At 37.8% G+C, this 26533-nt stretch overlaps 1 protein-coding gene across 2 annotated transcripts in view; it reads left to right on the top strand.

Moving 5' to 3' along the window:
• The window catches only part of TRPC4 (transient receptor potential cation channel subfamily C member 4), a 197270-nt gene extending 175067 nt beyond the window's left edge, over window positions 1-22203 (top strand). For both annotated transcript variants that reach the window (XM_042903570.1, XM_042903497.1), the window contains exons 7-11: window positions 1138-1333; window positions 4585-4779; window positions 18309-18350; window positions 18478-18567; window positions 20529-22203. In XM_042903570.1, the coding sequence (XP_042759504.1) occupies window positions 1138-1333; window positions 4585-4779; window positions 18309-18350; window positions 18478-18567; window positions 20529-21251 (1246 nt within the window). In that variant the 3' untranslated portion in view covers window positions 21252-22203. The remainder of the gene's footprint in view (window positions 1-1137; window positions 1334-4584; window positions 4780-18308; window positions 18351-18477; window positions 18568-20528) is intronic.
• The last annotated feature ends 4330 nt before the right edge of the window (window positions 22204-26533 follow it).

Here is a 26533-nt window from a genome sequence, read left to right as displayed (position 1 = left end):
GTTAACCCCTGGCCTCATATGAATTGGCTTTCCTTGGGTCACTTGACCCCTGACATCCTATCTTCTTAGTCACCAGGCCAGATATGAGACTAGTTTTTGCTTTCATTTTTACAACATAATATGACTAGGGTCTTATTTTAGCCATTTGTCAAAGAGTTTAAAAGTTCCATTATCTTTTATTACATTATATTAAGATGTTACAACCATCCTACTGAAACCAACACTCCCTCATTTAGGTTCAGACACTTTTCATCTTATCCTGCTTCTTGGACTAAGTTAAGGAAACCTTACTTAGAGTTCATTCATTGACAGGGATGAATTAAATGTTCCCTGAAATAGAAAAAAATAGCACATCTTATTATCTGAGCATGCTGACACTTGACATCTTACAGGATTCACTATACCCAATTTTAATTATAATTGTGGAAATCCAGTGATAACATTATTTTCAATCCTTCTACAACTGAAAAGCAAAATCAGAATTGATATTTTTCAAAGACTCAGCTTGAGGATATATCATTTATTGATCATTTATTGGCATCACTGAATGCCCTAAGACACTGGTTAGCAAGCTTTCTATGAAAAAGATAGCAAATATTTTAACTATGTGGGCCATATGTTCTCTATTGCAACTACTCACCTGTGCCATTTCAACACAAAAAACAAACATAGACAATCCATCAATAAATGAGCATGGCTGTGTATCAATAAAACTTTATTGATCCTTGGACATTGAAATGTGAATTTATAAAATTTTCATATGACACAAAGTAGCTCTTCTGAATTTCTTTTTCCCAGCCATTTGAAAAGCAAAAGCCATTCTTAACTCAGGAGCCATACAGAAACAGTCTGAGGGTCAGATTTGTTGTCCCTGCTCTAGGAAACTAAACAGCTTTCAAAGCTCTTGGGAAAATTAGGTAAAACTAGGAAAATTAAGTATACTACTTATCCTATATGATGGAAACAACTTTCTTTAATTTTTATTAAGTTTAATTTAGTAATTCTTCAATACTTTTTATTAAGTTTATTTTTTTAATTAAGCAAATATACATAATAGGAATCAAGTTCTATTGTTATACCTTATTGTATAATTGTTCTATTAATATAGCTATTAGTGTCACTTTATCTTTATTACAGGTTATTTGAGACACTCCAGTCCCTATTTTGGTCAATATTTGGGCTCATCAATTTATATGTGACCAATGTCAAAGCACAGCATGAATTCACTGAGTTTGTTGGTGCCACGATGTTTGGGACATACAATGTCATCTCTCTGGTGGTCCTACTCAACATGTTAATAGCTATGATGAATAATTCATACCAACTCATTGCTGTAAGTTGAATAACTTTATTTTAATTCAATATTCCCCCCCTAGAATGTGTTGTTCCTAGCCACACTCTATCTTATTTATCATAAGGAATACAGCCTGTAATTGGCTATTGATGGGACAGAACAGAATTATAATATAAATGGTTAATTGGAAGTTTCTAAACAGTATTATACCATATTTAGCTACAAACTAATCTAGTTTTGTCATATTATGGATGATTATAAAATAAAGTAAATCTGTCTTGCTAGGCAGTCATTGGCTACGAAAGCACAAGGGAAGTATGAATTACGTACAAGTGGCTCATCTCTGTGTAGCGCCCTTTGGACTTTGCATTGTCTCTGTCCATTTAACCTACGATCTTGGTATAAACAAACTTATGCCAGCCTGGCAAGATACAAAAGCTAGCCTAGAGGAGAGTCTGAGGGGAAAATCTACAGTATTTTTGGTTTCTTAAATCCAGAAAAAGCAAGGTATGGGTAACCCTGAATTCTACAGCAGAGCACACAATACCATATATGTTTATTTGAAACTCTAGAATCTAAACAATTTAGTTTACTTTTCATTCATTCATTCAGCAAATGAATAAGAATTCATTTGAATAGAATGATTCTATTCTATTACCAAGTACTATTCTATGAACTAGAAATACAACAATGAATGAGAAAGACAAAGTTCTTTATCCTCTTGAACTTACATACACGCCGGTGGCCATTAGCAATAGCAACTAAACAAACCCATATTGGAATGAAATACACTTAAGTCTTTCATATTTATACCTGAATCAAATAGCATTTTATAAGAATAATTTATAACTATAATTTTCTCCTTAAATAACTACCATTATATTGCATCTTTGAATCTATTTCTAAACCACCAGAGTGTTATTATTGTTACTTTGAGAAACAGCATTCTGAATTTTACTGAAACTGTCTCTGTGGGGCAAGATACCTGTCACAGATGAAAAACTACATAAAACATAAAAATAGATGATTTTTATTTTCTGATTCATAAACAAAGTATTAGTGCTGGGTATACCTAGGTCCTAGGATTTGCAGGTGAATATCCAAATTATGGGGCTTCACTTAAGCATCTTGCAAGTGAGGATTTTTTAAGATACTCCCTATGTATTTCCTTAGAAGTTCTGTATTATTCTGGTCAGTGTATTTGCAAAACGTAGATTCTATTTTTCAGACCACCCTTCTAAAAAAAATTAGAAAGACTCTAATTATCAAGCTATATACAGAGAAGCTGTATATACAATTTATATCCTATAAAATATCAAACGGATTGATTTCATCAAGAAGAGAACATTACTTAAGGATAGTATGACTTTTTTTTGTTTTTACTGCTTTTAGGGTTTATCTTTCTAGATGATTTTTAAAGAGGTGAGAATGATCTTCAAAGCTCTGTTTTTGCTTAGCTTAAACTCTAAAACTACTTAAGAAGAGAGCAGGCATAGATAACCTGAGACAGGTGTAGCTCCCATAATCCTGTGCATAATGCCTCCTTGAAGCAAGAACATGCCAACTATTTGATTTTCACTTGGATAACAGAGGTGGTTTTAGTCATCACCAACATATAACATTTCACTTCTAGTTTTCCTACCATAGAATTTGTTGTAGACCCTCTCAGAATCCCAAACCAAGAACAAAGAAAGAGTTTACCTTTTTTTTTTTTAAGTTTATTTATTTATTTTTGTGAGATAGAGAGCCAGCAGGGGAGAGGCAGAGAGAGAGAGAGAGAGAGACAGAATCCTAAGCAGGCTCCGCACTGTCAGCACAGAGCCAGATTCAGGGCCCGAACTCAAGAAACATGAGATCATGACCTGAGCCAAAACCAAGAATTGCACGCTTAACCAACTGAGCCACATAGGCGCCCCAGGAAGTCTGCTTTGTGATAGCAATAAGAGAACACAATGAGGTTAGCATAATCCTTAATTTGTGATTCCTTAAGAATCAGAAGGAGCAGAATCTACTCACAGGCCAACTCTTTATCAAAGTGACTATGTTTTTATTCACTTAAGCTAATTCTCTTGACTCCCATCCTCCACGACTACAGCAAACAATATATACTTTTCTTCATTAATGCAGGATCTATAAGCTTGTTTAGAAAGAAACAGAAAGAGAACTCGAGGAGAGGAAGAGGAGAGGATAGGGGGGTGAAACCGGAGCTCCTCTGCTTCTGTCTATTGATCAGTCCCTCCAGTCAAACATTTGACACAAAGCACACAGTGAATGCCACACAGTTTCTGGATATGCTGATTCCTGTTGAAAGCACAATCTGTCCAGTGTCTAGATGAAAATCTCTATTGCTCAGGGTAGAAATGTATATGCAACACATGCATTCATTAGCACACAACCATTTAAGAATATTAGAATGAAGCATGGTCTAATGTGATTCTCCCACTCTAAAATCTGAGTTCTTCCTTACAATATCAATGGGTTAAAATGAACTATTTTGATATGCCTAGTTTCTACCACCTCCTACTTCCCAGATTTTCTGCTTCAATCAGATTTGTGGCTAATTTAAGAGGGGACTGGCTGCCCTATCTCTAATTGCCACAAATGTTCTGATTTTTTCTAGGAGGTTAATAAAGTGGAATGATTAATAAATTATGAAGGGTTGCAAACAGCCACTAACCACAGACCTGTCTGGTGCTATTTGGACAAGGCTATGTCAGGGTTTGGTGCCATGTCAGAGGCCCCATTCTACATTTGTTAGAGGAGCTTCTGTCCGAATTTGTGCCTGTTGCCTAAAGGTGGACAAGAATAATTCACATAGAAACACACCAACTAAGACTTTTCCTGGAAACACCAGAAGGCTAAGCCATGAGCATCCATGAAGGTGACACTGACCTAGACCGGGATTCAAGGCCTCGGGGAAGATAAGAAGGTCTATTTGTGGTCAGAATCTAGTGCACTTGGGCTAATGTAAGCCTGCAGTGCAGGAAATGAAAATTTCGTCTTCAAGTCGTAACTGATCACTGCAGGCTCTTTAACATGGAATTCTTTTAGACGTCTGTTTCATGGAAGAAGGAAGGATAAAAACTGACAAGACTGCTGTGACTCTTTACCAGGGTAAACCATCCTCTGAAATGTTTAGATGACTACCTCGAGGAGTCAGTCTTGTTTCTATAAGCAATTTAATTAATATTACAAGAGCTGCTCCAAGTCAGGTTACAGGCTCCCTGTGAGGTTTATCTCACCTTAGTAATTAAGAAACCTGTCAGCAGTTGTCATATTCTCCCATTCAGGACCATGCAGATATAGAATGGAAGTTTGCTCGAACAAAGCTTTGGATGAGTTATTTCGAAGAAGGAGGTACTCTGCCCACTCCCTTCAATGTCATCCCGAGCCCCAAGTCTCTCTGGTACCTGATCAAATGGATATGGACACACCTGTGCAAGAAAAAGATGAGAAGAAAGCCTGAAAGTTTTGGAACAATAGGGGTAAGAACACAGCATGTTAGTATTAGCGGTTTTTTTGATTGTGTATTTAAATATATTTGTATTTCTTGTTGGATAGTTTTGCATTTTTAGCCTTTTGTTTTTCCTGGTTGTGTTTGGTGTCCTTTTGTTTGCACAGCTACCACATCTAAGACACTGTTTGAGTAACTAAGAGTTTTTCCTCCAAACCCATTTCCTCCAGTGAGGGCAGTCACTGTTACTTTAGTAGGAGCCCCACCTGACACAGGCCTCTCCTGGACCCAGTGGCCGAGGCTTGGGGAGCTAACACATTGTCTCTTGGTACCCTAATTTCTGCTCTTTTCAGAAATGCAATCGCTGGTTGTTTGTGGCGTTACTTGCTCTTGTCTACTCTCTCTGGATTATAAGGGAAGGGGGCTGTTTCAGTCTCTCATATTCTTAGTGCCGAACATAGGCTCTGACACACAGCATATGATGCTTGACAAAAACATCTCGACTAAATGATTAAACGGGGATTATAAACTTAAAAATGCTGCGCCATGTTCCAGCACAGGGACTTCAGAATATGTTGAGTTGTTCAACGTTTTGCTTCTACACCTAATCATTTTAAATACCAAGAAGTTGTGTTTTTAAAAAATGTTAGGACTATTCAGAGCCATGCTCCTGTTAACAGTATCAGATTAAACTTCCTTTGGAAGTTCCTTTCATACTGGAAAGCAAGAGTTCAACTGATTCCATCAGAAGAGATGGGGACTAAGGACTTTGTTCCGGCAAAACCACTGACATGGGACAAGTTATTCCTCATTTCTTTCACACTTAATTTCCTAATTTTCAAAGTTCTCATAGTGACGTTTTGAGAATCCATACTCTAACGTTCATTAGTTGTTTTGACTTGCTCAGAGAAATTGCTTTGGAAGTATTTTAATATGCATTTACATTAGAATCACCAAGTAATACTAGTTACTAACAGTTTTAAATTTGTTTTTAATTTTATTTAAAAAGGTTTCTGTTACTTATGCCCTAAGTGATCCTTCCCACTCATTAACTTCATTGCCCAATAAGCATTTCTCTCAGCATCAAATGGGGCTTTCTCCACTGATAGTGGCCTTGATTTTGCTGTCATGTTAGTCACATTTAAAAAATTTTTTTTAACATTTATTCATTTTTGAGAGACAGAGAGTGAGTGGTGGAGGGGCAGAGAGAGGGAGGCACAGGATCCGAAGCAGCCTCCAGGATCTGAGCTGTTATCACAGAGCCCAACGCGGGGCTCGAACCCACAAACCATCAGATCATGACCCAAGCCAAAGTCAGATGCTCAACACACTGAGCCACCCAGGCTCCCCAGTCACATTTCTAATTCTAAGGATGAAATTGACCGGCAAGAACATATACAGCATATAGCAGAGAGGTGGTTTTGGGAAGTAGTTACATTCTTTTTTATAAATTCCTACTCCAGAAACTTGGAGGACTAAAGTTTGTGCATATATCTGATCTTAGAAACCAAAGTCAAATTATGATGAAGACTTAGGCTGCAATACTCATACTGATAGATTTTAACACTGACCTTAGAAAGAGTGAAATTATTTTACTCTAGATGTTGGAGTAAATTTTAACAGATGTTTCTGCTATAAAATAGGTTTAAACTATTTAAAAAAGGGTGTAAAATAAACATAATGCCTAAGATTTAATAAGCAATTATTGCACACATTCTATGTGCCAGCCAGTAACTGAGCTAGGGATTGGGGGTAGGAGTAGGTATAAAGGCATGGTTTCCATCCTTGAGCTCATCATTTCTAACATGGGACATACAAATATGAGAACATATTACTATAGTACGTGTTATATATTTAACATTACAATATGTTACATGCAAAATGCTATGACAACATTGTAAGACATAATGTTTTCCTTGAGATAAACAGAAAAGGGTTTCAGGGAAGCCAAACTCTGGCTTATTCTCTTCCACATCAAAATATACTTGTCCCTTTTCACATCTTATTCTTAAATTCTTCAGAAATTTAATCGATCCCTAGAAATATACGAATGATTAATATAGTCTTATGCTGTCTGTCATAGGAGTATTTAGATTTTTAAAAAAATTTTTTAATGTTCATTTTATTTTTGAGACAGTGAGAGACAGAGCAGGGTCAGGGGAGGAGCAGAGAGAGAGGGGGACGCAGAATCCGAAGCAGGCTCCGGGCTCCGAGCTGTCAGCACAGAGCCTGATGCGTGGCTTGAACTTGTCAACCACGAGATCATGACCTGAGCCAGGTTGAATGTCCAACCGACTGAGCCACCCAGGTGCCCCAGGAGTATTTAGATTTAAAAAGAGTTTCTGGGCCCCAAGATAAAGTTCACACACAAAAGAAATTTGTTTTTAATAGTTTAATTTTAGGCAATTGCAGAAAGAATCTTGGGTTTTAAGATGCCACAAAACTTGTAACAAGATATGGGGCCCTGCTCTAATATTTTAAGAGATCCATCTGTGCTGCCACCAAAATAATAGAAAACCACTCTAAGAACTTGACTTCCAAGTTCCCCCCCACACCCCTTAGAATCCTCCCACTGTTGGTTGACGCATTGTTAGGAATATGTTACCATCATTTCTTAGATGCAAAGAGGAGCTTAACATTCATTTGGGATTTCCTATTAAAGCCCTGATTCACACCTTTCAGAAGGAGAGGGTAAATGGTGTAAGTTAAAAAATGTTCCTTTCTATACATTACTGGTCTCAAAAAAACACAAATTTCTTTTTATGTCTCTATCTCTAAATTTGACTATTTTGATCCAAGTTGATGCACAGAAAGAGAATTCACAATTAATGGCATGACCCCAAGACATTCCTTTTTCCTTAGCCATGTAGATCTTACAAACCTTTGGTAATGGGATATTTTTATGCTTTGGGAATTTATGACAAACTAAATAAATATTGTGAGTCATGTCTCTCTTCCCCACCGTCATCCCACTCTCAATCCTGCCTCTTCTTCACCAAGCTAAGGCTTTGGGCAAGCACTAGCCTAATCAAACTCAATGCTATAAATGTATTCTTTATCTAGACTGCATTTCCAGAACAGGAAGGACATAATATTTTGGTCTGCATACTTATAGTTCAGTTTTGTACATTTAGATTTTAGATGGAAATAAATAATATGTATTACTTATGAAGAAAAATATAAGAAAAAGGAAAAGTAAATTAAGGTTGGGCAACATTAATAGAAGAGTTAAATGAGAAAATAGTGTCAAAAAGTAATTGATTTTGTTGTGAATTCATTTCAGTTTGGTTAATACCCCTGACAGTTCATTAGTACAGACAAATAAGGACAAGAAGATATACACATTTCCATTAATTAAAAGGTGACGTTGACGTATCGATGACAGTCACTCTGTATAACCAAGGCATGGGTTAGAATATCAATATCAATTACACTTCAAAAGGACCTTAGAAATCATTTAGCTCAACCATTTCCTTTCAGAGAGAACTTATTTACCTTGCCAGGTGTTTTAGGGTCCGTTGGTAACAGCTGGGGGGAAACCTGGATCTTTTGTTTCCCAAACCAGTGTGCTTTCAGTCACTCTCTTGCTTCCCTGAAAACTGTAATGATAATACAATGATACCTTCTATGTTGCGTATTCATCTTTCGATTTTCATTTTTCTCAACAGCTTTTGAATGCTGTCACTGTTTTCGGCTTCTAAGATTCCTGTATCTCAAAGTCCTTGTTTCCCAGCCTGGCTCACTTTCTGTTTGCATCTCAACTTGCTTATATTTAGGCCACATTTTTGAGACAGAAATCTGAAGCTCAACTGGTGGCAGAGCTTATACATTCTTTGAGGCATTTTCTCTAACCTTCCCAACTTGTGACTCACTTACCTACTCTTGTCACCCAGCAGCTGCCTGAATGTCACACTGGTGCTCATTCCCTTCACATGCCCAGGCAGAGCCTGAAAGCAAGCACTCTTCAGCATAGCTGCACTGGCCACTCTCCAGGAGCCCATCATCGGTGATCTTATCTAGTAGTTATGGTTTCCGGGTAATAATGATAGAACTAGTGCTGAAAACTCATTAACTTCTTTTTTTTAACTTTGGACTTCCTCTTATGGGTGATTGGGAGTTCCAAATAAATTAACCTTTCATTTGGAATGCTCTTTGCAGGAAACATAAATGAAGCAGAAATAACTTTATTGAGCAAAACCTTTATTGGAGGAAGAAAACCCATTATTGAAAAATGGCTTGTCTCTGGGAAATTATGAAATCCTACCAAAGGGGGCAGCCTATTGAGGAGTCAATAAAATGTGAAACATGCTGTAGCTTTTGGTTTTTCGTATAACTACTTACCTAATTTTTAGCTTAACCCCATTTTATCAGCAAATACCCTTCTCCATATTAAAACACCAGTTCTTAGAATTTTGTGAGTGTTAAAATCATCAGGAATCTCTATTTTAATAAGCATTTCCTTGTAACTTTAATTAGAAACTCCTGTTAAAGAGGGGTGCCTGGGTGGCTCAGTCAGTTAAACTACTGACTTCAGCTCAGGCCCTGATGTCACAGTTCGTGAGTTCGAGCCCCGCATCGGGCTCTGTGCTAACACCTCAGAGCCTGGAGCCTGCTTTGGATTCTGTATCTTCCTCTCTCTCTGCCCTTCCCCCACTTGTGCTCTGTCTCTCTCTCTCTCTCTAGAGAATAAATAAACATTAAAACAGATTAAAAGAAGAAGAGGGAGGAGGAGGGAGAGGAGGAGGGAGAGGAGGAGGGGGAGGAGGAGGAGGAGGGGGAGGAGGAGAACGAGAAACTCCTGTTAGGGAAAGCATTGGTATCTAGCACAGCTTTTTAAACAAAAACAAAAGCAACTTTTGTCCTCATTGCTGAAGAGGTCCAGATCATTTAGTTAAAGTAAAAAGATGTCACAGCCAAAGTGTTTAATTAATATGAAATATTTCAATGCCATAGACCAGGTTTCTAAAATGGAATGCTTACGTTAATAGGTCAAGATGCCAGACTAAGACATGTGAAGCCTTTTGACAGAATTATAAAGAGTGATTTTAACTTGCTTGGATTTATGTTTTCCACTTTCTGGTTTTCTCCTGAGCACAACATAGTGAGGAAAACATGAAACACCATGTCTGTTAGGGTCATTTAGCATCACTCAGCTCTAGGACCACAGACGGAATACTCATGCTTGACCAGCTGCCACAGAAATACACTCAGTTATGTCTCTGGCAAAGAATTAGAAACAGTGAATGGATTAGCAGCAGCTACATCACTGGAGGACAAATGCTAATAGTACATGCTTTTCAGACTGTATTTTTATCAGAAGGTATTGCCCCTTATTCTTCATGACTTTTAGTAGCCCTAACTACAAATCTTACAGATCAGATAGCATTCATCCATGAGTCTCTCTCAACCCCTAATTTACTGCTGTAAAATCTGCTGGTGGGGCCCGTTAATTAAGTTTTCTTTCCCAGGTAGGGATGTAGAGGAATGAATTGCTTGATATTCTTGGTACTTCAAGAGTAAAACTCTGAATATTTGGTTTCACAAGGTGACATTCAAGCATGTTATAATGTTTATTTTCATATGCATAGAAAGTGTGCTTATAGAGAATAGTATGTAGCTCCCTCTGTAAATGAGCCAAAATGTAATTTTTAAAAAGGGATCACATCTTAGAATAGCCCCTTGTCTTTTTACTCATTTTTAAAAGGAAAAGAGCACAGCATGCTGCATCCCCTAAGGGATTCACCAAGCAGAGCAAAGAATAAAAGGCATAATTCATGGGCTTGAAATCAGTGATAGACCAAAACCAGGGTGGAAATGAGAGAGAGCAGCACTGACAATTGACTGCAGGGAACCAGCTACACGAAGTGAGCTTGACACTCCACATGGATGTGGAGAGAACTAGAGATAAAGAGCGAGAAAATGTCACAGTTGATTCCCCAGAGCCCTTTCTTTCACGACTGCAAAACCCTTCCTGCTCTAAGGCAACCTGACCTGACACGTCTATGGACATGAGGGGTGCCCTCACAGCAGCAGCGGTTTCTTTGGTCTTTTCCTTTATCGTTAGTTCTGTGATCCACATCCTGCCTTTATCTTGTCCTAACAAATCAAGAGGAACCCGAAAATTGTGAGTTATGCTGATGTGGCGCACAGGTGTGCCTTGGGCACCCGCGTGGAAAGCCACCCTGCCAAGGTACATTCTGTAAGTGGCGCTAGATTCCTGACATAATTTGCAGAGAAAACCGCTAACTTAAAATGCACATCTTTCTCCAACATACTGCATTGTTTTTATGAACACAGATTTGTCAGTTCTGTTCTCCGTCATCTCCAGTGATCATTATAAGATGTGATACCTTCTCCTTTGAGAGTAAATTCCTTTGAAACTCAGCTGATCTTTACCCAACAAAAACCTAGCAAACGTGCTAGGTATTATTGATGATAATTCTACTGTATAGTATTTAATAATACCACTAATTGCCCAAATTATCATTATGTTTATTGCAAAGAGTACATATATTATGGGTTGAATTGTGTAACCCCCCCCCCCCCCCACGAAAACAGATACGTTGAAGTCCTAAACTCCACTTCCTCAGAATGCGACTTTATTTGGAAATAGTGTCATTGCTGATGTAATTAGTCAGGTTAAGATGAGGTCATATTGCAGTAGAGTCCTTATAAGAACATGACCATGTGAAGACACAGAGACACAGGCAGAAAACACCTTGTGAAGACACAGGCAGAGATTGGGATTATCCAGCTGCAAACCAACGAGCATCAAGGATTGATAGTCACCATGAAAAGCTGGGAAGAAGAAACTTCCTTTCTTCTACCCTGCCTCAGAGGGAACATTTCCCTCTTGACTTGTGACTTCTTGCCTCCAGAATGGTGAGATCATCAATTTCTGTTGGCTTCAGCCACACGGATTGTGACACTTTGTATGGCAGCCCTAAGAAACTAATACAACATATACCATGCATTCTGTGGTTACTGATTTTTGTTCGAGTAAATATGGATCCAGTGTGTTAATGGTGCTGACCCTCAAATTAAGATGTATTGGGAGAGGGAGGCAAAACTATAGAATACATAGCAGATGTGTTCAAATGTCTCTTTGGAGACATGGAGAGCAGAGTGTAGAGAATGAGTTCTAGCTGGGGATTCTAGAGCCAGCACCGCCAGGAGAACACCGTGGTATTTAGTCACTCTCTCGACTCTGTGGGCCTTGGTCTCCTTACTTATAAATGAGGCCATGAGACTAGACAAGCTCTTTGGTTCTAAGAAATAATACGTCTGTTCTTAATACCTATGTGTTAATTGTCAGGTATTGAAATTTATTTTTTTAAGTTTATTTTAAGAGAATGAGAGAGCATAAGCAGGGGGAGGGAAGAGAGAGAGGGAGAGAGGGAGACAGAATCCCAAGCAGGCTCTACAATGTCAGCGTGAAGTCCAACGCAGGGCTCAAACTCACAAACCATGAGATCATGAGATCAGGACCTGAGCCGAAACCAAAAGTCTGATGCTTAACCGACTGAGCCACCCAGGAGACCCCACTGGCATTTTTTTAATAGCACCAACATCTCAGCAACTAGGCTAAAAATCTTTGTCATCATGCTCCCACCCCAGCTGCCAGCCCCCCTGGCTTCTGTTCCCTTTCAACATTCTCTAACTCCTTGTGATTCTTGCTGCCCCCTCCTTCCCATTCACACTGCTAACCATTTTAGCTCACACCCAGTTACTCTTCAGTTACATTCTGGTAATAGCATCCCCACTAATATCTACTGATTCTCTCCTACTCATCTTTCCTACTTCATATTGCTGCCAGGGGGGTGCCTGAGTGGCTCAGTCGGTTAGTCGGTTAGGCATCCAACTGTGGCTCAGGTCATGATCTCACAGTTCGTGGGCTCGAGCCCCGAGTGGGGCTCCATGCTGACAGCTCAGATCCTGGAGTCTGCTTCCGATTCTGTGTCTCCCTCTCTCTTCCCTTCGCCCACTCACACTCTGTTTCTGTCTCTGTCTCTCTCAAAAGTAGTTAAACATTAAAAAAAATTAGAAAAACATACTGCTGCCAGGGAATCATAATGGAAGTTCAACTTTCTTCACATGTCACTCGAGTAGTCAAAAAGCCAGGTGCCTACCAACCACTGAATTCGCCGTGCCTTCTAAGATGCTGCATAAAAACCCCCTGCTAACTCTCCAACATGATCTAATCCACATATTCGTATTATCAGAGCACACTGCCGCTGTCCTGGTGGAAGTTGCCTTCCCGTGTCTCTCACCCACCAGCACCAGCACTAGCAGATTTGCTCACTGTATTCCAGTTTTCTGCACACCTGAATGTCTGTGCATCTGACTGTTAAAGTTCCATGATTCTTTCCCATCCAGTCTGAAATCCCCTTCCCTGTTTGAAGGCCGCTTTGCCCAATATTACTTGTTCCTTCCCTGTACTCAAATAACATTAAGACGCCACCCCCACCCCCATGTTGTTGCTCGTATTTTACCTTCATCTCTAGAGATTCTTGGCATCCACCTAGTAGACAACGAGCCGTTTAAGGGCAAAAGGTGTGTTTTACTTATCTCTGGTTTCTGCAGCCCCTTCCACGTACCTGCAACCACTTAATAAATATATCTTAAATTGGCCCTAGAAGCTAAGATTCATGAAATAGAAACCCACAAAGGAAAATTCATGGAGGTCACAGCAAAAATCCAATATTATGCAGAGATGTTCATAAAACTTTCGGAACCTCAAAAAAGATGACTGACCAGTGCTCCACACCTATTGGATTGCCTAAAAACTAGACCACCGACAACAGCAAATGCTAGTAAGGATGCGAAGCAACAGGAACTCTCATTCATTGCTGGTGGGAATGCAAAAGGGTAGGTTACTTTGGAAGACAGTTTGATGGTTTCTTACAAAACTAAACATATTCTTACCATACAATCCAGCAGTCTCACTCCTTGACAAAGGAGTGAAATGAGTGAAATAAGTGAAAACTTATTTCCAGGGGCACCTGGGTGGCTCAGGCAATTAAGCACCCACTTCGGCTCAGGTCATGATCCCATGTTCGTGGTTCAAGCCCCTCATCCGGCTCTGTGCTGACAGCTCAGAGCCTGGAGCCTGCTTCGGATTCTGTGTCTCCCTCTCTCTCTGCCCCTCCGCCATTCATTCTCCATCTCTCTCTCTCTCTCTCTATCTCTCTCTCTGCCTACCAAAAACAAACATTATTTTTTTTATTTAAAAAAAAAAGAAAACGTATGTTCACACCAAATTCTGCACAAGAATGTTTATAGCAACTTTATTCATAATTGCCCAAACTTGGAAGCAGCCAAGATTTCCCTCAGTAGGTGAATGGATAAAGAAGCTATGGTACATCCAGACACTTGAATATTATTTATTCAGTAATAAAAGAAGTGACCTATCAAGGCATGCAAGGACTTAGAGAAACCTTAAGTATTACCAAATGAAACAGCCAACCTGAAGAAGCTATATACGGTATGATTCTAACTATATTATATTCTGGAAGAAGCAAAATTATGGAGATAGTAAAAAGATTCATGGTTACCAAAGCTGAGGTGGTGGGATCAGGGGAGGGAGGGATAAACAGTCATAGAATAGAAGATTTTTAGGATAGTTAAAATACTCTGTATGAAATTATAATGATAGATACATGTCATTATACATTTGTCCAAACCTGTAAAACTTACAACACCAAGAGTAAACAGTAATGCAAACCACGGACTTTAGGTGATTATAATGTATCAGTGTAGATTAATCAATTATAACAACGTGCCAATTTTTCTGTGAAGCTTAAATTGCTCTAAACAAGAGTCTTAATAAAACAAAAATTACTGCATACAGAACTTGTGTCACATCTATCCATATTTACTAAAACTATCTCCTCACCCTATTACTTAAATGCAAATTTCTTACTTTCAAACCTCTATTGCCTAGGTTAAAAGCATTCAACTCTTTACCTAAATAAAATGCTCCTCAAGCATGAAATGTCATGCAAATCACACAAAAAGAAACAATTACATCCTCTTTTACTTCTTCTGGGGTAATCCTGATATGTGTCAAATTATCCACAAGTTTTGTGAATCAAAAATATTTTTTAAAAACTGTGTTAAATCATGTTATTAATTTGAAAGGGGAAAAAATGGAAAAAGGATGGGAACTATTTAACATTAGTCAGTGATAGATGTCTTAAATCTCTTATCTAATCTAATCTTCAAAACCATCCAGTGAGTTTATCTTTACCTTAGAGAATAAAAATATGGGGATGGGAGAGGACCTCAGAGATAAATTCCTTATTTAGGTTCAGTCACCTTTAAACCCAAGTGTGATCCCTGAGTACATGTTCTTAAAGTGATACTCCACCAGCTGCCAGAAAGTAAGAAAGTAGAAACAGGGAGGCATAATAGTGATAGTCTACAATGTCTGTGGTGCTAGCCAGAAAAGGAGAGATTAAATAGACATGAGAGGGGTGCCTGTGTGGCTCAGTCAGTTAATCCAACTCTTGATTTCAGCTCAGGTCACAACCTCATGGTTCGTGAGTTCCAGCTCTGCATCCGACTCTGTGCTACCAGGACAGAGCCTGCTTGGGATTCTCTGTCTCTTCTCTCTCTGCCCCTCCCTACTCGTGCTCTCTCTCTCTCTCAAAACTAATTAAATAAACATTTTAAAGTAAATAAATAAATAGACAGACAGACAGACAGACATGAGAGAGATCTGAGCTGCATTATGTAGTGGTCATCATTGGCGAATGTATTGCATTCATTTGTTTTCGATATTCAGAAGATGTTTAGCTTCATCCATTCTTATTTTCCTAGGATACTGAAGTTCAACTGACTTGTATTACAACGTAGGTGTTGAAGAAAAGTGGAGCAGAAACAATTAACTGTTTTAACTTATACAGATATGGGCTATGGATATTGAATAGTTCCTAAAATTCACCACAGAAAACTTTTTCTATGTACTCTCTTTCTGCGAGACTATTTTGCTTTTTAAAAACCTTTTCCCTAAAAAAAAAATAAACCTGGAATTAGTTTTTAAAGTGTAATCTTTGATCCCAGGGTCATAGAATCAAGTCTTGCATTAGGCTCTGCACTGAGCTTAAGATTCTCTCCTTCCGTCTGCCTCTCTTCCCCACATGTGCTGTGAGCTCGATCTCTCACAAAAAATAAATAAGGAAATAAATAAATGAAGTGTAATATTTGATCTTCTTATATTTGTATTAAAATTTTGAGATCTGTTTATGAATTAGGTTCTGTTGAAGGAAAGACAGTTTGTACTCTTTTGAATACTACGATGCATTGTGATCATTTTCTCTTATTACTCATAATTTTCTGATTCTGTCACTCTTTAATTTTTCATTAAGGAAATTTAAAGTTAAATCATGACTTCAGATTGCTATCTGCTGCCTACTTTTTATTGACTTTTTTGACCAAAACAGAATAGCAAAATACAATAGAAACTCAAAATAATCAAAATTGAGTTGACTCAATTCTATACTAAATTCAGAGTTTCTATCTACTAAAATCATGGAATGCACATCTCCTGTACAATATCTATAGTCAGAGTGTTAAAGAACTTGGCGTATATCTTGCTTTAGTATTTGTGTCCACTTGAGGTAAACTTAAGGAGATCTGGACGGCTCCTTTCCTTATAGAAGTCCTTTTTGTCTTGAATTTCAGCTAAACTATGTCTCAGTAGTAGTCATATACCTCCATCTTGTGGCCCTGTCATAAAATTCCTTCTCATGCTATGTTTTTTTCCAAGATATCCTAATTTTGTAGTGAATTTCAAACTTCCCAGTCTTTAAGGAATACCATAATCATACTGAAAACTTGTTTAAGATTCATTTGAAAATGAATGGTATTTAAATAAATTAGTGGCTTTTAAGAAGTTAAACATTGTCTCAACTGCTCCTAAAAGTCACTAATAATCATGAAAAACAAATCTATTCTCCTGGCCAGGGAAAATGCCATTTCCTCCTATTCCCCTAAAGAGAAAAAAAAAGTTTCTTTTGCATTGTTTGATTTTTTCCTAATATCGTTTCACAGTGATGTATTCCTAACTCTTTATAAAATTCTATTTTATCAGCCTATGATTAAGTATTTAGTAAGGAACAAGATCAAAAGATTTGTTTAAACCCTAGATATGTTATGTCTTTGCTTTCTTACAATCTACCAAATTCATTCCTTTATTACACAAATATTTTTATTTTAGATAAGTTTGTTCAGTTTCCTTAATAATAAATATTGATATTTATTCAACATGCATAAAATACAATTTTGATAGCTTTTTTCTGGTATCTTTAAAATATTTGTGAAACCTGCAAATATGTAATTAGTGTCATTTACTATTTTATTCAATTTATAATGGACTTTTTTTTTTTTTTTTTTAGTCATTGGGCATCATCTCTCTCCATTCTGCACTCCAGCACCACTGCTCTGTGCTAAACCCAGCTGCATCCCCAAACCATTCTGATATTTTTATAATGATAGCTGGGACTCACATTTACTTTTTAAAATGATGAATTTATGAACCCTATGTTTGAACAGAATCTTCCACTTTTTCTTAAATCTAACTATCTAATTAAAGCAGCAGTCCCTTCTTAATGTACATTTGATTGAAATTAGTGTTGGGGGTGTAGTGGTCTGACATTGTTTCTGATTACATGTTGCATGTAATGGCTAAATTCTCAGACTTGCTATGTTGATATTTATGAAGACCTCCATATATTATTATAATGTAAGCTTTTTATTCTATTGAATTTTTATTTTTATTTGATATTTATTTTGTATTTGATATGTCTCATCTGTATCTCTTGGAATTATTGCAAGTGATCTGGGGTAGTGTCAGCTATGATTATCTAATTTTCTATCACCTTCTGTTAAAAGAACATTCCCGGGGTGCCTGGGTGGCTCGGTTGGTTAAGCATCTGACTTCGGCTCAGGTCATGATCTCACGGTTCATGGGTTCCAGCCCATGTTGGGCTCTGTGCTGACAGCTCAGAGCCTGGATCCTGCTTTAGATCCTGTGTCTCCAGCTCTCTCTGCCTCCCCCTCTCCTCAAAACTAAATAAGTAAACATTTAAAATATTTAAAAGAACAACCTTCCCATCATTGTTGACTTGGTCTATATGTTAACTGCCATAGGGATTATAACCTTGCACTTTGTTGTTTTGTTTCATTCATTCTTTTTGATTCATGTGAAGCACTCTCTAGCTATTGTTCATTGTCTAGTAAAATGTTCATTCTGGAGAAGTGAGGAAAAATATATTCTCGATTAAAAGAACAATGAATTGGGTGCCTGGGTGGCTCAGTCGGTTAAGCGACTGACTCTTCATCTTGGCTCAGGTCATGAGATCGAGCCCCGTGTCAGACTTTGTGCTGACAGTGCGGGGCTTGGGATTCTCTCTCTTCCTCACTCTCTGCCCCTCCCCTGCTCTCTCTCTTTCTCTCAAAACAAATAAATTAATTTTTTTAAAAAAACAACAATCAATTATTTTCCAAAATGGTAATATATCACACTAACTGAAAAGTAAATGCCTTTTTCCTTTTCAGAGGCGAGCTGCTGATAATTTGAGAAGACATCACCAGTATCAAGTAAGTTATTCTATTCTATCTTGAAATTTGCATTAAAATGAAGTACAGTCCCATCTTTAGAATGGACTCAAGAGAGAATTCCTATTTATGCACTGAATGTCAGTTCTGTTGTTTCGACATGCCTCAGGAGGTTATGCGGAACCTGGTGAAGAGGTATGTTGCCGCAATGATCAGAGATGCCAAAACTGAAGAAGGTCTGACTGAAGAGAACTTTAAGGTAACCGTTTGTATCCTCATCACCAGGGGGCAGGTTCTGCAGAGCAGGGAACCAGATGCAGCACATTTACGATCAGAACTGGCAACTTGGCCATGAGTTTCAGCAAGCCTGTGTGCCTTCTTACTCTTAAATTCAAGTCTTCTTTTTTTTTTAAGCGTGAAATCTCCTTTCAAAATACATTATTCTAAAGCACATTAAATCTGGGGCACCTAGATGGCTCAGTTGGTTAAGCAGCTGACTTCAGCTCAGGTCATGATCTTGTGGTCTATAGGTTCGAGCCCTGCCTTTGGGCTCTGTGCTGACAGCTCAGAGCCTGGCGCCTGCTTCAGATTCTGTGTCTCCCTTGCTCTCTGCCCCTCCCCTGCTCGCACTATGTGTCTCCCTCTCTCAAAAATAAATAAGCATTAAAAAAAAATTAAAGCACATTAAATCTGAAATGTGGAGGGGACTTGGAGACAGAGAAAATCCTAGTGCCTTGTGGCATTTTAACTTGCTGATCCTAGCAACATTCAAATGAGTGAGCTTTAGTTTTTGAAATTCCAGTCTGATTTCTAAGCCTGAAACATGTAGTAACCAACATGTTAAAAACAACAACAAAAACCTTCTCTGTCCTATGCACGGCTTTGGTAGCAGGATATTGAAGGTTTGTGCTTAATTGTAACTTACAAACTTAGTCTTTTTTTGTGGTTTTTTTGTGGTTTTTTTTTTTTTGAGGTTTTTTGTGTTTTTTTTATTCCATCAGAGGAGATAGGTAGAATACATGAAATATATATGCTCAGGTCACATGTATAAAATGTTTTTGTTATTCTGCCTGAGTTCTTAGAGGTTTTGAAAGAATGAGTGAAGTCAATAGGGTCTTATAGGCAAAAACAAACAAATAAAAAAACACTGAAGAAGATCCTTTAAACGAGAATGGCAGGTTTGGCAAGAGAATAAAGATGAACAGCTGGCTAGGTAAGAAGACAGATGAATTGCAAAACGCAAAGCACAGATCAAAAGGATCCCAAATGTTCTTCACAGTCACAACATCCACACTTTGTAGTTAAATGATTCCTGGTGCTTTAGGAGATAGGTTGGAGGCACGAAGCCACCAGGAAGGCCACTATCAGGTTAGGACTGAGAACTCAGTTATCCAAAAAGAGTAGGACTGAGAATTCAGTGTCCAAAAAGATAAGAGTAGAGGTTGCATCTGAGAAATGCTGTCTGATCTGAAGCAATTCTCAAGATTTAGTAGCTGCCCCAGGTGCTGAGGTAAATGCAATCCCAAGGTAGTAAACAATTGAAGGTAACTGCCAACTCTTAGAACAGTAGACACCACTTTAATTATTTTGTTTTAGATATCCCTTTGGACAGAAAGATATGCTCACATGAGAACCCTTTTAAAAATGCATCCCTGAGAGAATGAGAGGTGACCTGAAGGCAGGTGAATATTTTACAAAGGAAGCATTTGAAACTATAGTCCCATAAATCCGATATTCTCTTGTTTCCTTTTGCATCAACCCCAGGAGGTCTCCTTGTTACTACATAACTGCCAACAGGGAAATTAGCAGGCATCAAAATGACTCCAGTGCCAGGGACAGAACAGGCAGTTCTCAACAGAACCACAGCAAAAATGGAATCCTGGCTCTTAAAAACGAGTAGGAGTGCCTGGATAGCTCAGTTGGTTAAGCCTGGGACTCTTGATTTCAGCTCAGGTGGTGATCTCACAGGGTTCATGGAATTGAGCCCCTTGCTGGGCTCTGCTCTGACACCATGGAGCTTGCTTGGGATTCTCGCTCTCCCTCTCTCCCTCTGTCCTTTCCCTGCTCATTCTTTCTCTCTCTCTCTCTCAAAAATAAATAAGTAAACTTTAAAAAAAATGAATGAAAACACATTAGAGCCATATATGAAATGTGCTCACCATGCACCCTCATGTTTGTTTAATTCACAAACTAAATTTCTTCATTTCACATTTCACTTAGGAACTAAAGCAAGACATTTCTAGTTTCCGCTTTGAAGTCCTGGGGTTACTAAGAGGAAGCAAGCTCTCTACCGTCCAGTCGGCTCAGGCCACAAAGGAGTCCTCCAACTCTGCGGACTCGGATGAAAAGAGTGACAACGAAGGCAGTAGCAAAGACAAGAAAAAGAACTTCAGCCTTTTCGATTTAACCACCCTGATTCACCCGCGATCGGCAGCGATTGCCTCCGAAAGACACAACATCAGCAATGGTTCCGCCCTAGTGGTGCAAGAGCCCCCAAGAGAGAAGCAGAGAAAAGTGAACTTTGTGACCGATATCAAAAACTTCGGGTTATTTCACAGACGGTCAAAACAAAACGCTGCCGAGCAAAATGCAAACCAAATCTTCTCTGTTTCAGAAGAAGTTGCTCGTCAGCAGGCCGAAAGACCACTGGAGAGAAATATTCAACTGGAATCCCGAGGGTTAGCTTCGCGGGGTGACTTGAACATCCCTGGTCTCAGTGAACAGTGTATCTTAGTAGACCATCGAGAAAGGAATACGGACACCCTGGGTTTACAGGTGGGCAAGAGAGTGTGTTCCTTCAAGTCGGAGAAGGTGGTGGTGGAGGACACTGTTCCAATAATACCAAAGGAGAAGCACGCAAAGGAAGAGGACTCCAGTATAGACTATGATGTAAACCTCACGGACACAGCCACCCACGAAGATTATGTGACCACAAGATTGTGATACTTGAAGGAGGGAGCGTTGATCATACATATACATATTTTCCATAGTGCCCTGGGTAGGGGGAGATGTTTAAAGTAAATTAGCAAATGCTAACTTACACTTCATAGCATTTATCAACTGTCGCATATTAACGTGTAACCTGTTTAAATAAGGCAAAGGCTATCAAAAACCCTGGTTTCATAGCCAGCTTTTGCTTTCACAATTTGTTTTACCTTTTTTTTTTTTTTTTTTTGGTTAATAAATAAATGCACCTTGTATTCTTGTACTATTGCAATAATCCACAGGAAATTTTTAGCTCTCTTTTTCAACTAAAACAAATGCAACTTATTTCATGCGGTAGTTGACTCCTATAGTAGGTATTTTTATATGCAGAAAAACAATGCAGCTGAAATATTAGAGCTTTTCATAATTTGGGGGGATCTCTAGAGATGGTTACACATCAAGGACTTTTCGGGCAGCCCTACAATTTGGCTTTAAAACACAAATATTACCAAATTATTTCTGAACATGTAAATACAGCACAGATTAAAGCAAGCAAGCCTTCTTTTCATGGAGTCGTGATCAAACCCCCTCCTAAAATGAAAAGCAGGTATACTTTGGAGTTTTAGGATGCCCACTTTTTCATTTCGGTAAGTAAAATAAATGTTTGTCTTAATAAATATTGGTGACTGATGATTTTTAATGAGATTTTGTCATGAAGAAAGTTTTATTTCGGGTTTTTTAAAATGACCTTTTTCAGGTTCAGTTGCTAGTCAGTATAAATATGAGGCTTTATGAATAACAGAATTTCAAAATGTGGCAAAAGTTCTCAGTGCTAGAAAAGAATAACAATAAATTAGAGTAGGTAATGCTCCTTAAACAAAGCAAGATGTTACATTCTCATAAGATCCATAAATTCATTCTAAACTCTAAATTTTTTTTTTTTTTCAACGTTTTTTATTTTTATTTTTGGGACAGAGAGAGACAGCATGAACGGGGGAGGAGCAGAGAGAGAGGGAGACACAGAATCGGAAACAGGCTCCAGGCTCCGAGCCATCAGCCCAGAGCCTGACGCGGGGCTCGAACTCACGGACCGCGAGATCGTGGCCTGGCTGAAGTCGGACGCTTAACCGACTGCGCCACCCAGGCGCCCCTAAACTCTAAATCTAAGCAAAGTTAAATTCTATTTCAATCAGTGCAATATTATTGCCAATTCAAGAAAAATACAGAAACCTAATGGTTTCCTCTTCTTTCCTCCAGTGACTGGTACATACTTCTTTAAAATTAAGATTTCCGAAAATCATTATTAATTTTAGCAGTAGATATAGATATTAAGTTTTCCCCATAGGAACAACATTCTTAATTACTTGTTTCTTCTGTTGTTGTCAAAGTAATTTATCTTATATTCATTCACTGGACCACTAAAAAGAAAATGTTTTCACCTGATATAAAAAGGCACTGGCAACTTCTTAAAGTTTAAATTATGTAACTTGTGTCTATATAAGCCACCATAGAAATAGAAGTTCCTTCACCACATGCAATAAGCATTTATTTCAAATCAATAGAAAAATGATGAGTTCATTTTACTTCAGAAATTACCTCCACAGACTAGACAAATGGTACATAATTTAACATTGACCCCAAATTGCATACTATTACAAAACCCAGTGTCTGGGGGCGGCTGGGTGGCTAAGTCGGTTAAGCGTCCGACTTCGGCTCAGGTCATAATCTCGCGGTTTGTGAGTTCAAGCCCCGTGTCAGGCTCTGTGCTGACAGCTCGGAGCCTGGCACCTGTTTCAGATTCTGTATCTCCTCCTCTCTCTGCCCCTCCCCTCTGTTCATGCTCTGTCTCTCCGTTTCTCAGTAATAAATAAACATGAAAAAAATTTGGAAAAAACACCCCAGTTTCTGATTACCATACATCAAAAATAAGGAATAACAGCAATAACAATGCCAGCCACCGTTCTATATGCAACACGTGTATTTACACATATGTACTACTTACAACAGTGGTGTGAAGTAGCTACTGTTCTTAGCCCACTTTATATTTGAAGAAACTGAGACAAGCACTAACTAAGTTCACAGTTAGTGATGGAGCTATGACGGGTCCTTCAGGGCCAAGCCCTTAACCACTACTTGTACTGCCTCTTACAACATAAACAGACCAAGCAAAAAATGTGCACCTATCGGGCTTACTATTGATTGCTGCTTCTGAAATGGTGCATTTTGAGAGAGAATGAGTGTGGAGTTTACTCCATAAATGTGTTCCTCTTGTAAAGTAAGAGGAATGCATATAATTAAAGATATATGGGATTCATTAGACTCATATTATAGAAGTTAGTAGGTTTAAAAAAACATATTAGGTATGGGACATCAGAATTCAACTTGGAATATTAGATTTTAGTTTCCAAATAAGCCACAACCCGGAGGCACTGAGTTTACTGCTCTTTCCCAAATCTGGTTTTGTCTGAGAGATAATAGGAATGGGCCTGGTAGGATTGGAGAAGCACAAAAAGGCTAATGAATGTTCTCATTGCCTCAAGCACATTCATTTATGTTAGAACGAGTGTGTTAGAACTCACAATAAGCCCTGGGGATAGTGAAACAGCCAAACTGTTCTAAGTCAGACAGACATATATTCTGTAGAGAAACATAGACCTGTTCTCAGTATTTGGAGTATGTTCCAATGATTCTGTTCTGCTTCTGTTGTTCATGTTGTTTCTTCCAAAGTAAAAATCGTATACATCACCATTATACATACTTTACCAGAATTTAATTTCAAATGTCCTCTGTTTCTTCAAATGACACCAACAACAATAAAAACAAAACAAAGCAAAAATTTTCCCAGGAGTTTATTTATATCAAGGGTTAGGGACTTGCTTGGAGCCAGTAACACCACACTTTGCAGTGCTCCGAAAATGATGGTTTTTAACGACCCTCTGTCAGATGCCACTGACAGATGATGCATCTATGAGTTTAAACAAAATATTGAATACTGTTAGTACAATGTGTCCTAGAAGTGAACATTATTCTGAATATGCGGTGATGTTAGGTAGCATTAATGAAGATGAACAGTAGGGGAAGAATGAGAAAACATAAAACAGCAGGATTTCAAATAGAAGGATAGTTTTTGAAGTCTCTAAATGAGTAATTTGGGGTTTTCTTTTCATTTCCATTCATATTTCTATGAACATAAACTCCTAAACACAAAAGAGAGGTTTCATATCATACCTTGTATAAATAACGTTTCTTATGTTTTGTGTCCTGTTGACCTTGCTATTAGTTGCTTACCTTCACTTATTTATTCATAGCCAGGGTTAAGTGGAAAAGTGTCTAGAAAATTCAGTTAACTCTAATAGAACTAGGTTATACTCACAGCACTTCACTTATCATGTATTTTGGAAAACCCATTTTCAAGAAAAAAATGCTATGAAGATGGACCTCTTTATTTGTGATAGATGTTTTCCTGAAAATATCTGTGTTAATAATTCTGTATTAACTGCAGTAGGGAACTGGTTACGTAAAAAAAGAAAACATGGTAGTGAAATATTTTGTAAAATGATGAATTATTTTTCAAAGTGATAATCATGCTCTAAAATGTAACTGTTTCATAAGTTGGATATTTGTATATCAAATTTTCTTAAATTAGATATTTTATTTATTGGCTGGCAATTAAACTACTGCAAAAGCATACCCACTTTCTTGCCTTGACCTAGATAGCAACTTTAGTGATACGGACATACCTTAGTAATCGAACACACAAATCCTAACAAATACCTTGGGTAACTGTTAGGGTATAAAGAAAGAAACTTGCCATATTATTCTCCAAGAAGCAGTCAATTTTCCAGCCAGTGTAGAAGGAATATGGGTAACCAGTGATATAAAGATGCACTCTTCTAATATTCAATAATCCTTACTAATTCTGGGATTTAGTTGAGCGAATGATTGTCCAGTTCCATGACTTTTGCCCATTCTTAGTTTTTGTACATGTGTTTGCAGAACAATTTATACAGTTCAGACTGTATCCCTAAAAATCAACTGAGCAAAAACCATCCGTGTGTCTCTGTCGATATGTTTACAATGACTCAAGTTTTTAAAAAGCCAAATTTATGAATATATTTCACCATTTTGAAAATTATTTCTTCTGTTTAACTTATTACATTTTTTTCCTTGACTTATATTTTCCAAAGTTCAGACCTCCCAGTAATTTACATTTAAGAGTTAATCTCTGGAAGTCTCTTTAAATTCAACTTCAAATATATTATCTTAATTATTTCACAATAAACTACAATGAACTTTGTTTATATAGTGTTATCGCATGACTTTTTAAAAAATGGAACATTATTAAATAAGTTCTCCATAGGTCACTGGAAAAACAAAGGTTAAGGGCACTTAAGGGTTTATGGCAGTTATTCAGATTTACCCTGCTATTAAGTGGTCGAGTAGGAGTTTAAAGAAAAACTCTTCATCTAGATATTCAGATGAGATATCAGGTTCTAAATGTTTTGGGTAATGAATTTTTATTTTTGTGGAATTTTTTCTTCTTTGCCCTCTCCTTCAGTAGAAAATTTTTGTAGTTGTTCAAACTTTCCACAGCCAAAATTTGGAATATATTACTCTTTTCTCCCAACAAAATTGTGTTTACGGATTTAAAAAAAAAAAAAAAAAAAAACTGGTTTCTTACCATTTTCTAAAAAATACACTTTGTCATTTTCACTTCTACTGTACATTTTGTGATAATGCTATATACACATTAGCAACAATAAAAATGTATAAAATAAAATTAAACCTTCCCAACTGAAAAATGATAGAGCTGGAAAATATGAAGGTGACCCAAGGTTGAGATCATGAGACCAGGGCCAAATATGGTCATGCTCCCAGTGAGTTGACAAAGAGTGACGTTGTCTCTGCCAGTGAAATTTACCAGGAGCAAAACCATCAGTTTCCTCTAGAGCTGCACTGTCCAATATGGTAGCTACTATTGATGTAAGGCTACTAAGCACCTGAAATGGGTCTATGAGTATAAAATACACACTGGATTTCAAAGACTTAATATGAGAACAATGTAAAATATCTCATTAATATTTACATTGGTTACGCCTTGAAATGATAGTATTTTGGATGCATTGGGATAAAATATATGAACTAAAATAGTTTCATGCTTCTTTTTACTTTTTAATGTAGCTACTAGAAAGTATTAAAAATACATATGTGACTCACATTTGTAATTTGCAGTACATTTCTATTGGACAGTGATGCTCTGAAGCATCTCTACTGGTTTCACTCAGTTCATGTATATCCAC

The sequence above is a fragment of the Panthera leo genome, chromosome A1 (assembly GCF_018350215.1).
Source record: "Panthera leo isolate Ple1 chromosome A1, P.leo_Ple1_pat1.1, whole genome shotgun sequence".
NCBI lineage: Eukaryota > Metazoa > Chordata > Mammalia > Carnivora > Felidae > Panthera > Panthera leo.
Note: the sequence above shows the minus strand (reverse complement) of the source record. Positions and strands in the feature narration are given on the sequence as shown.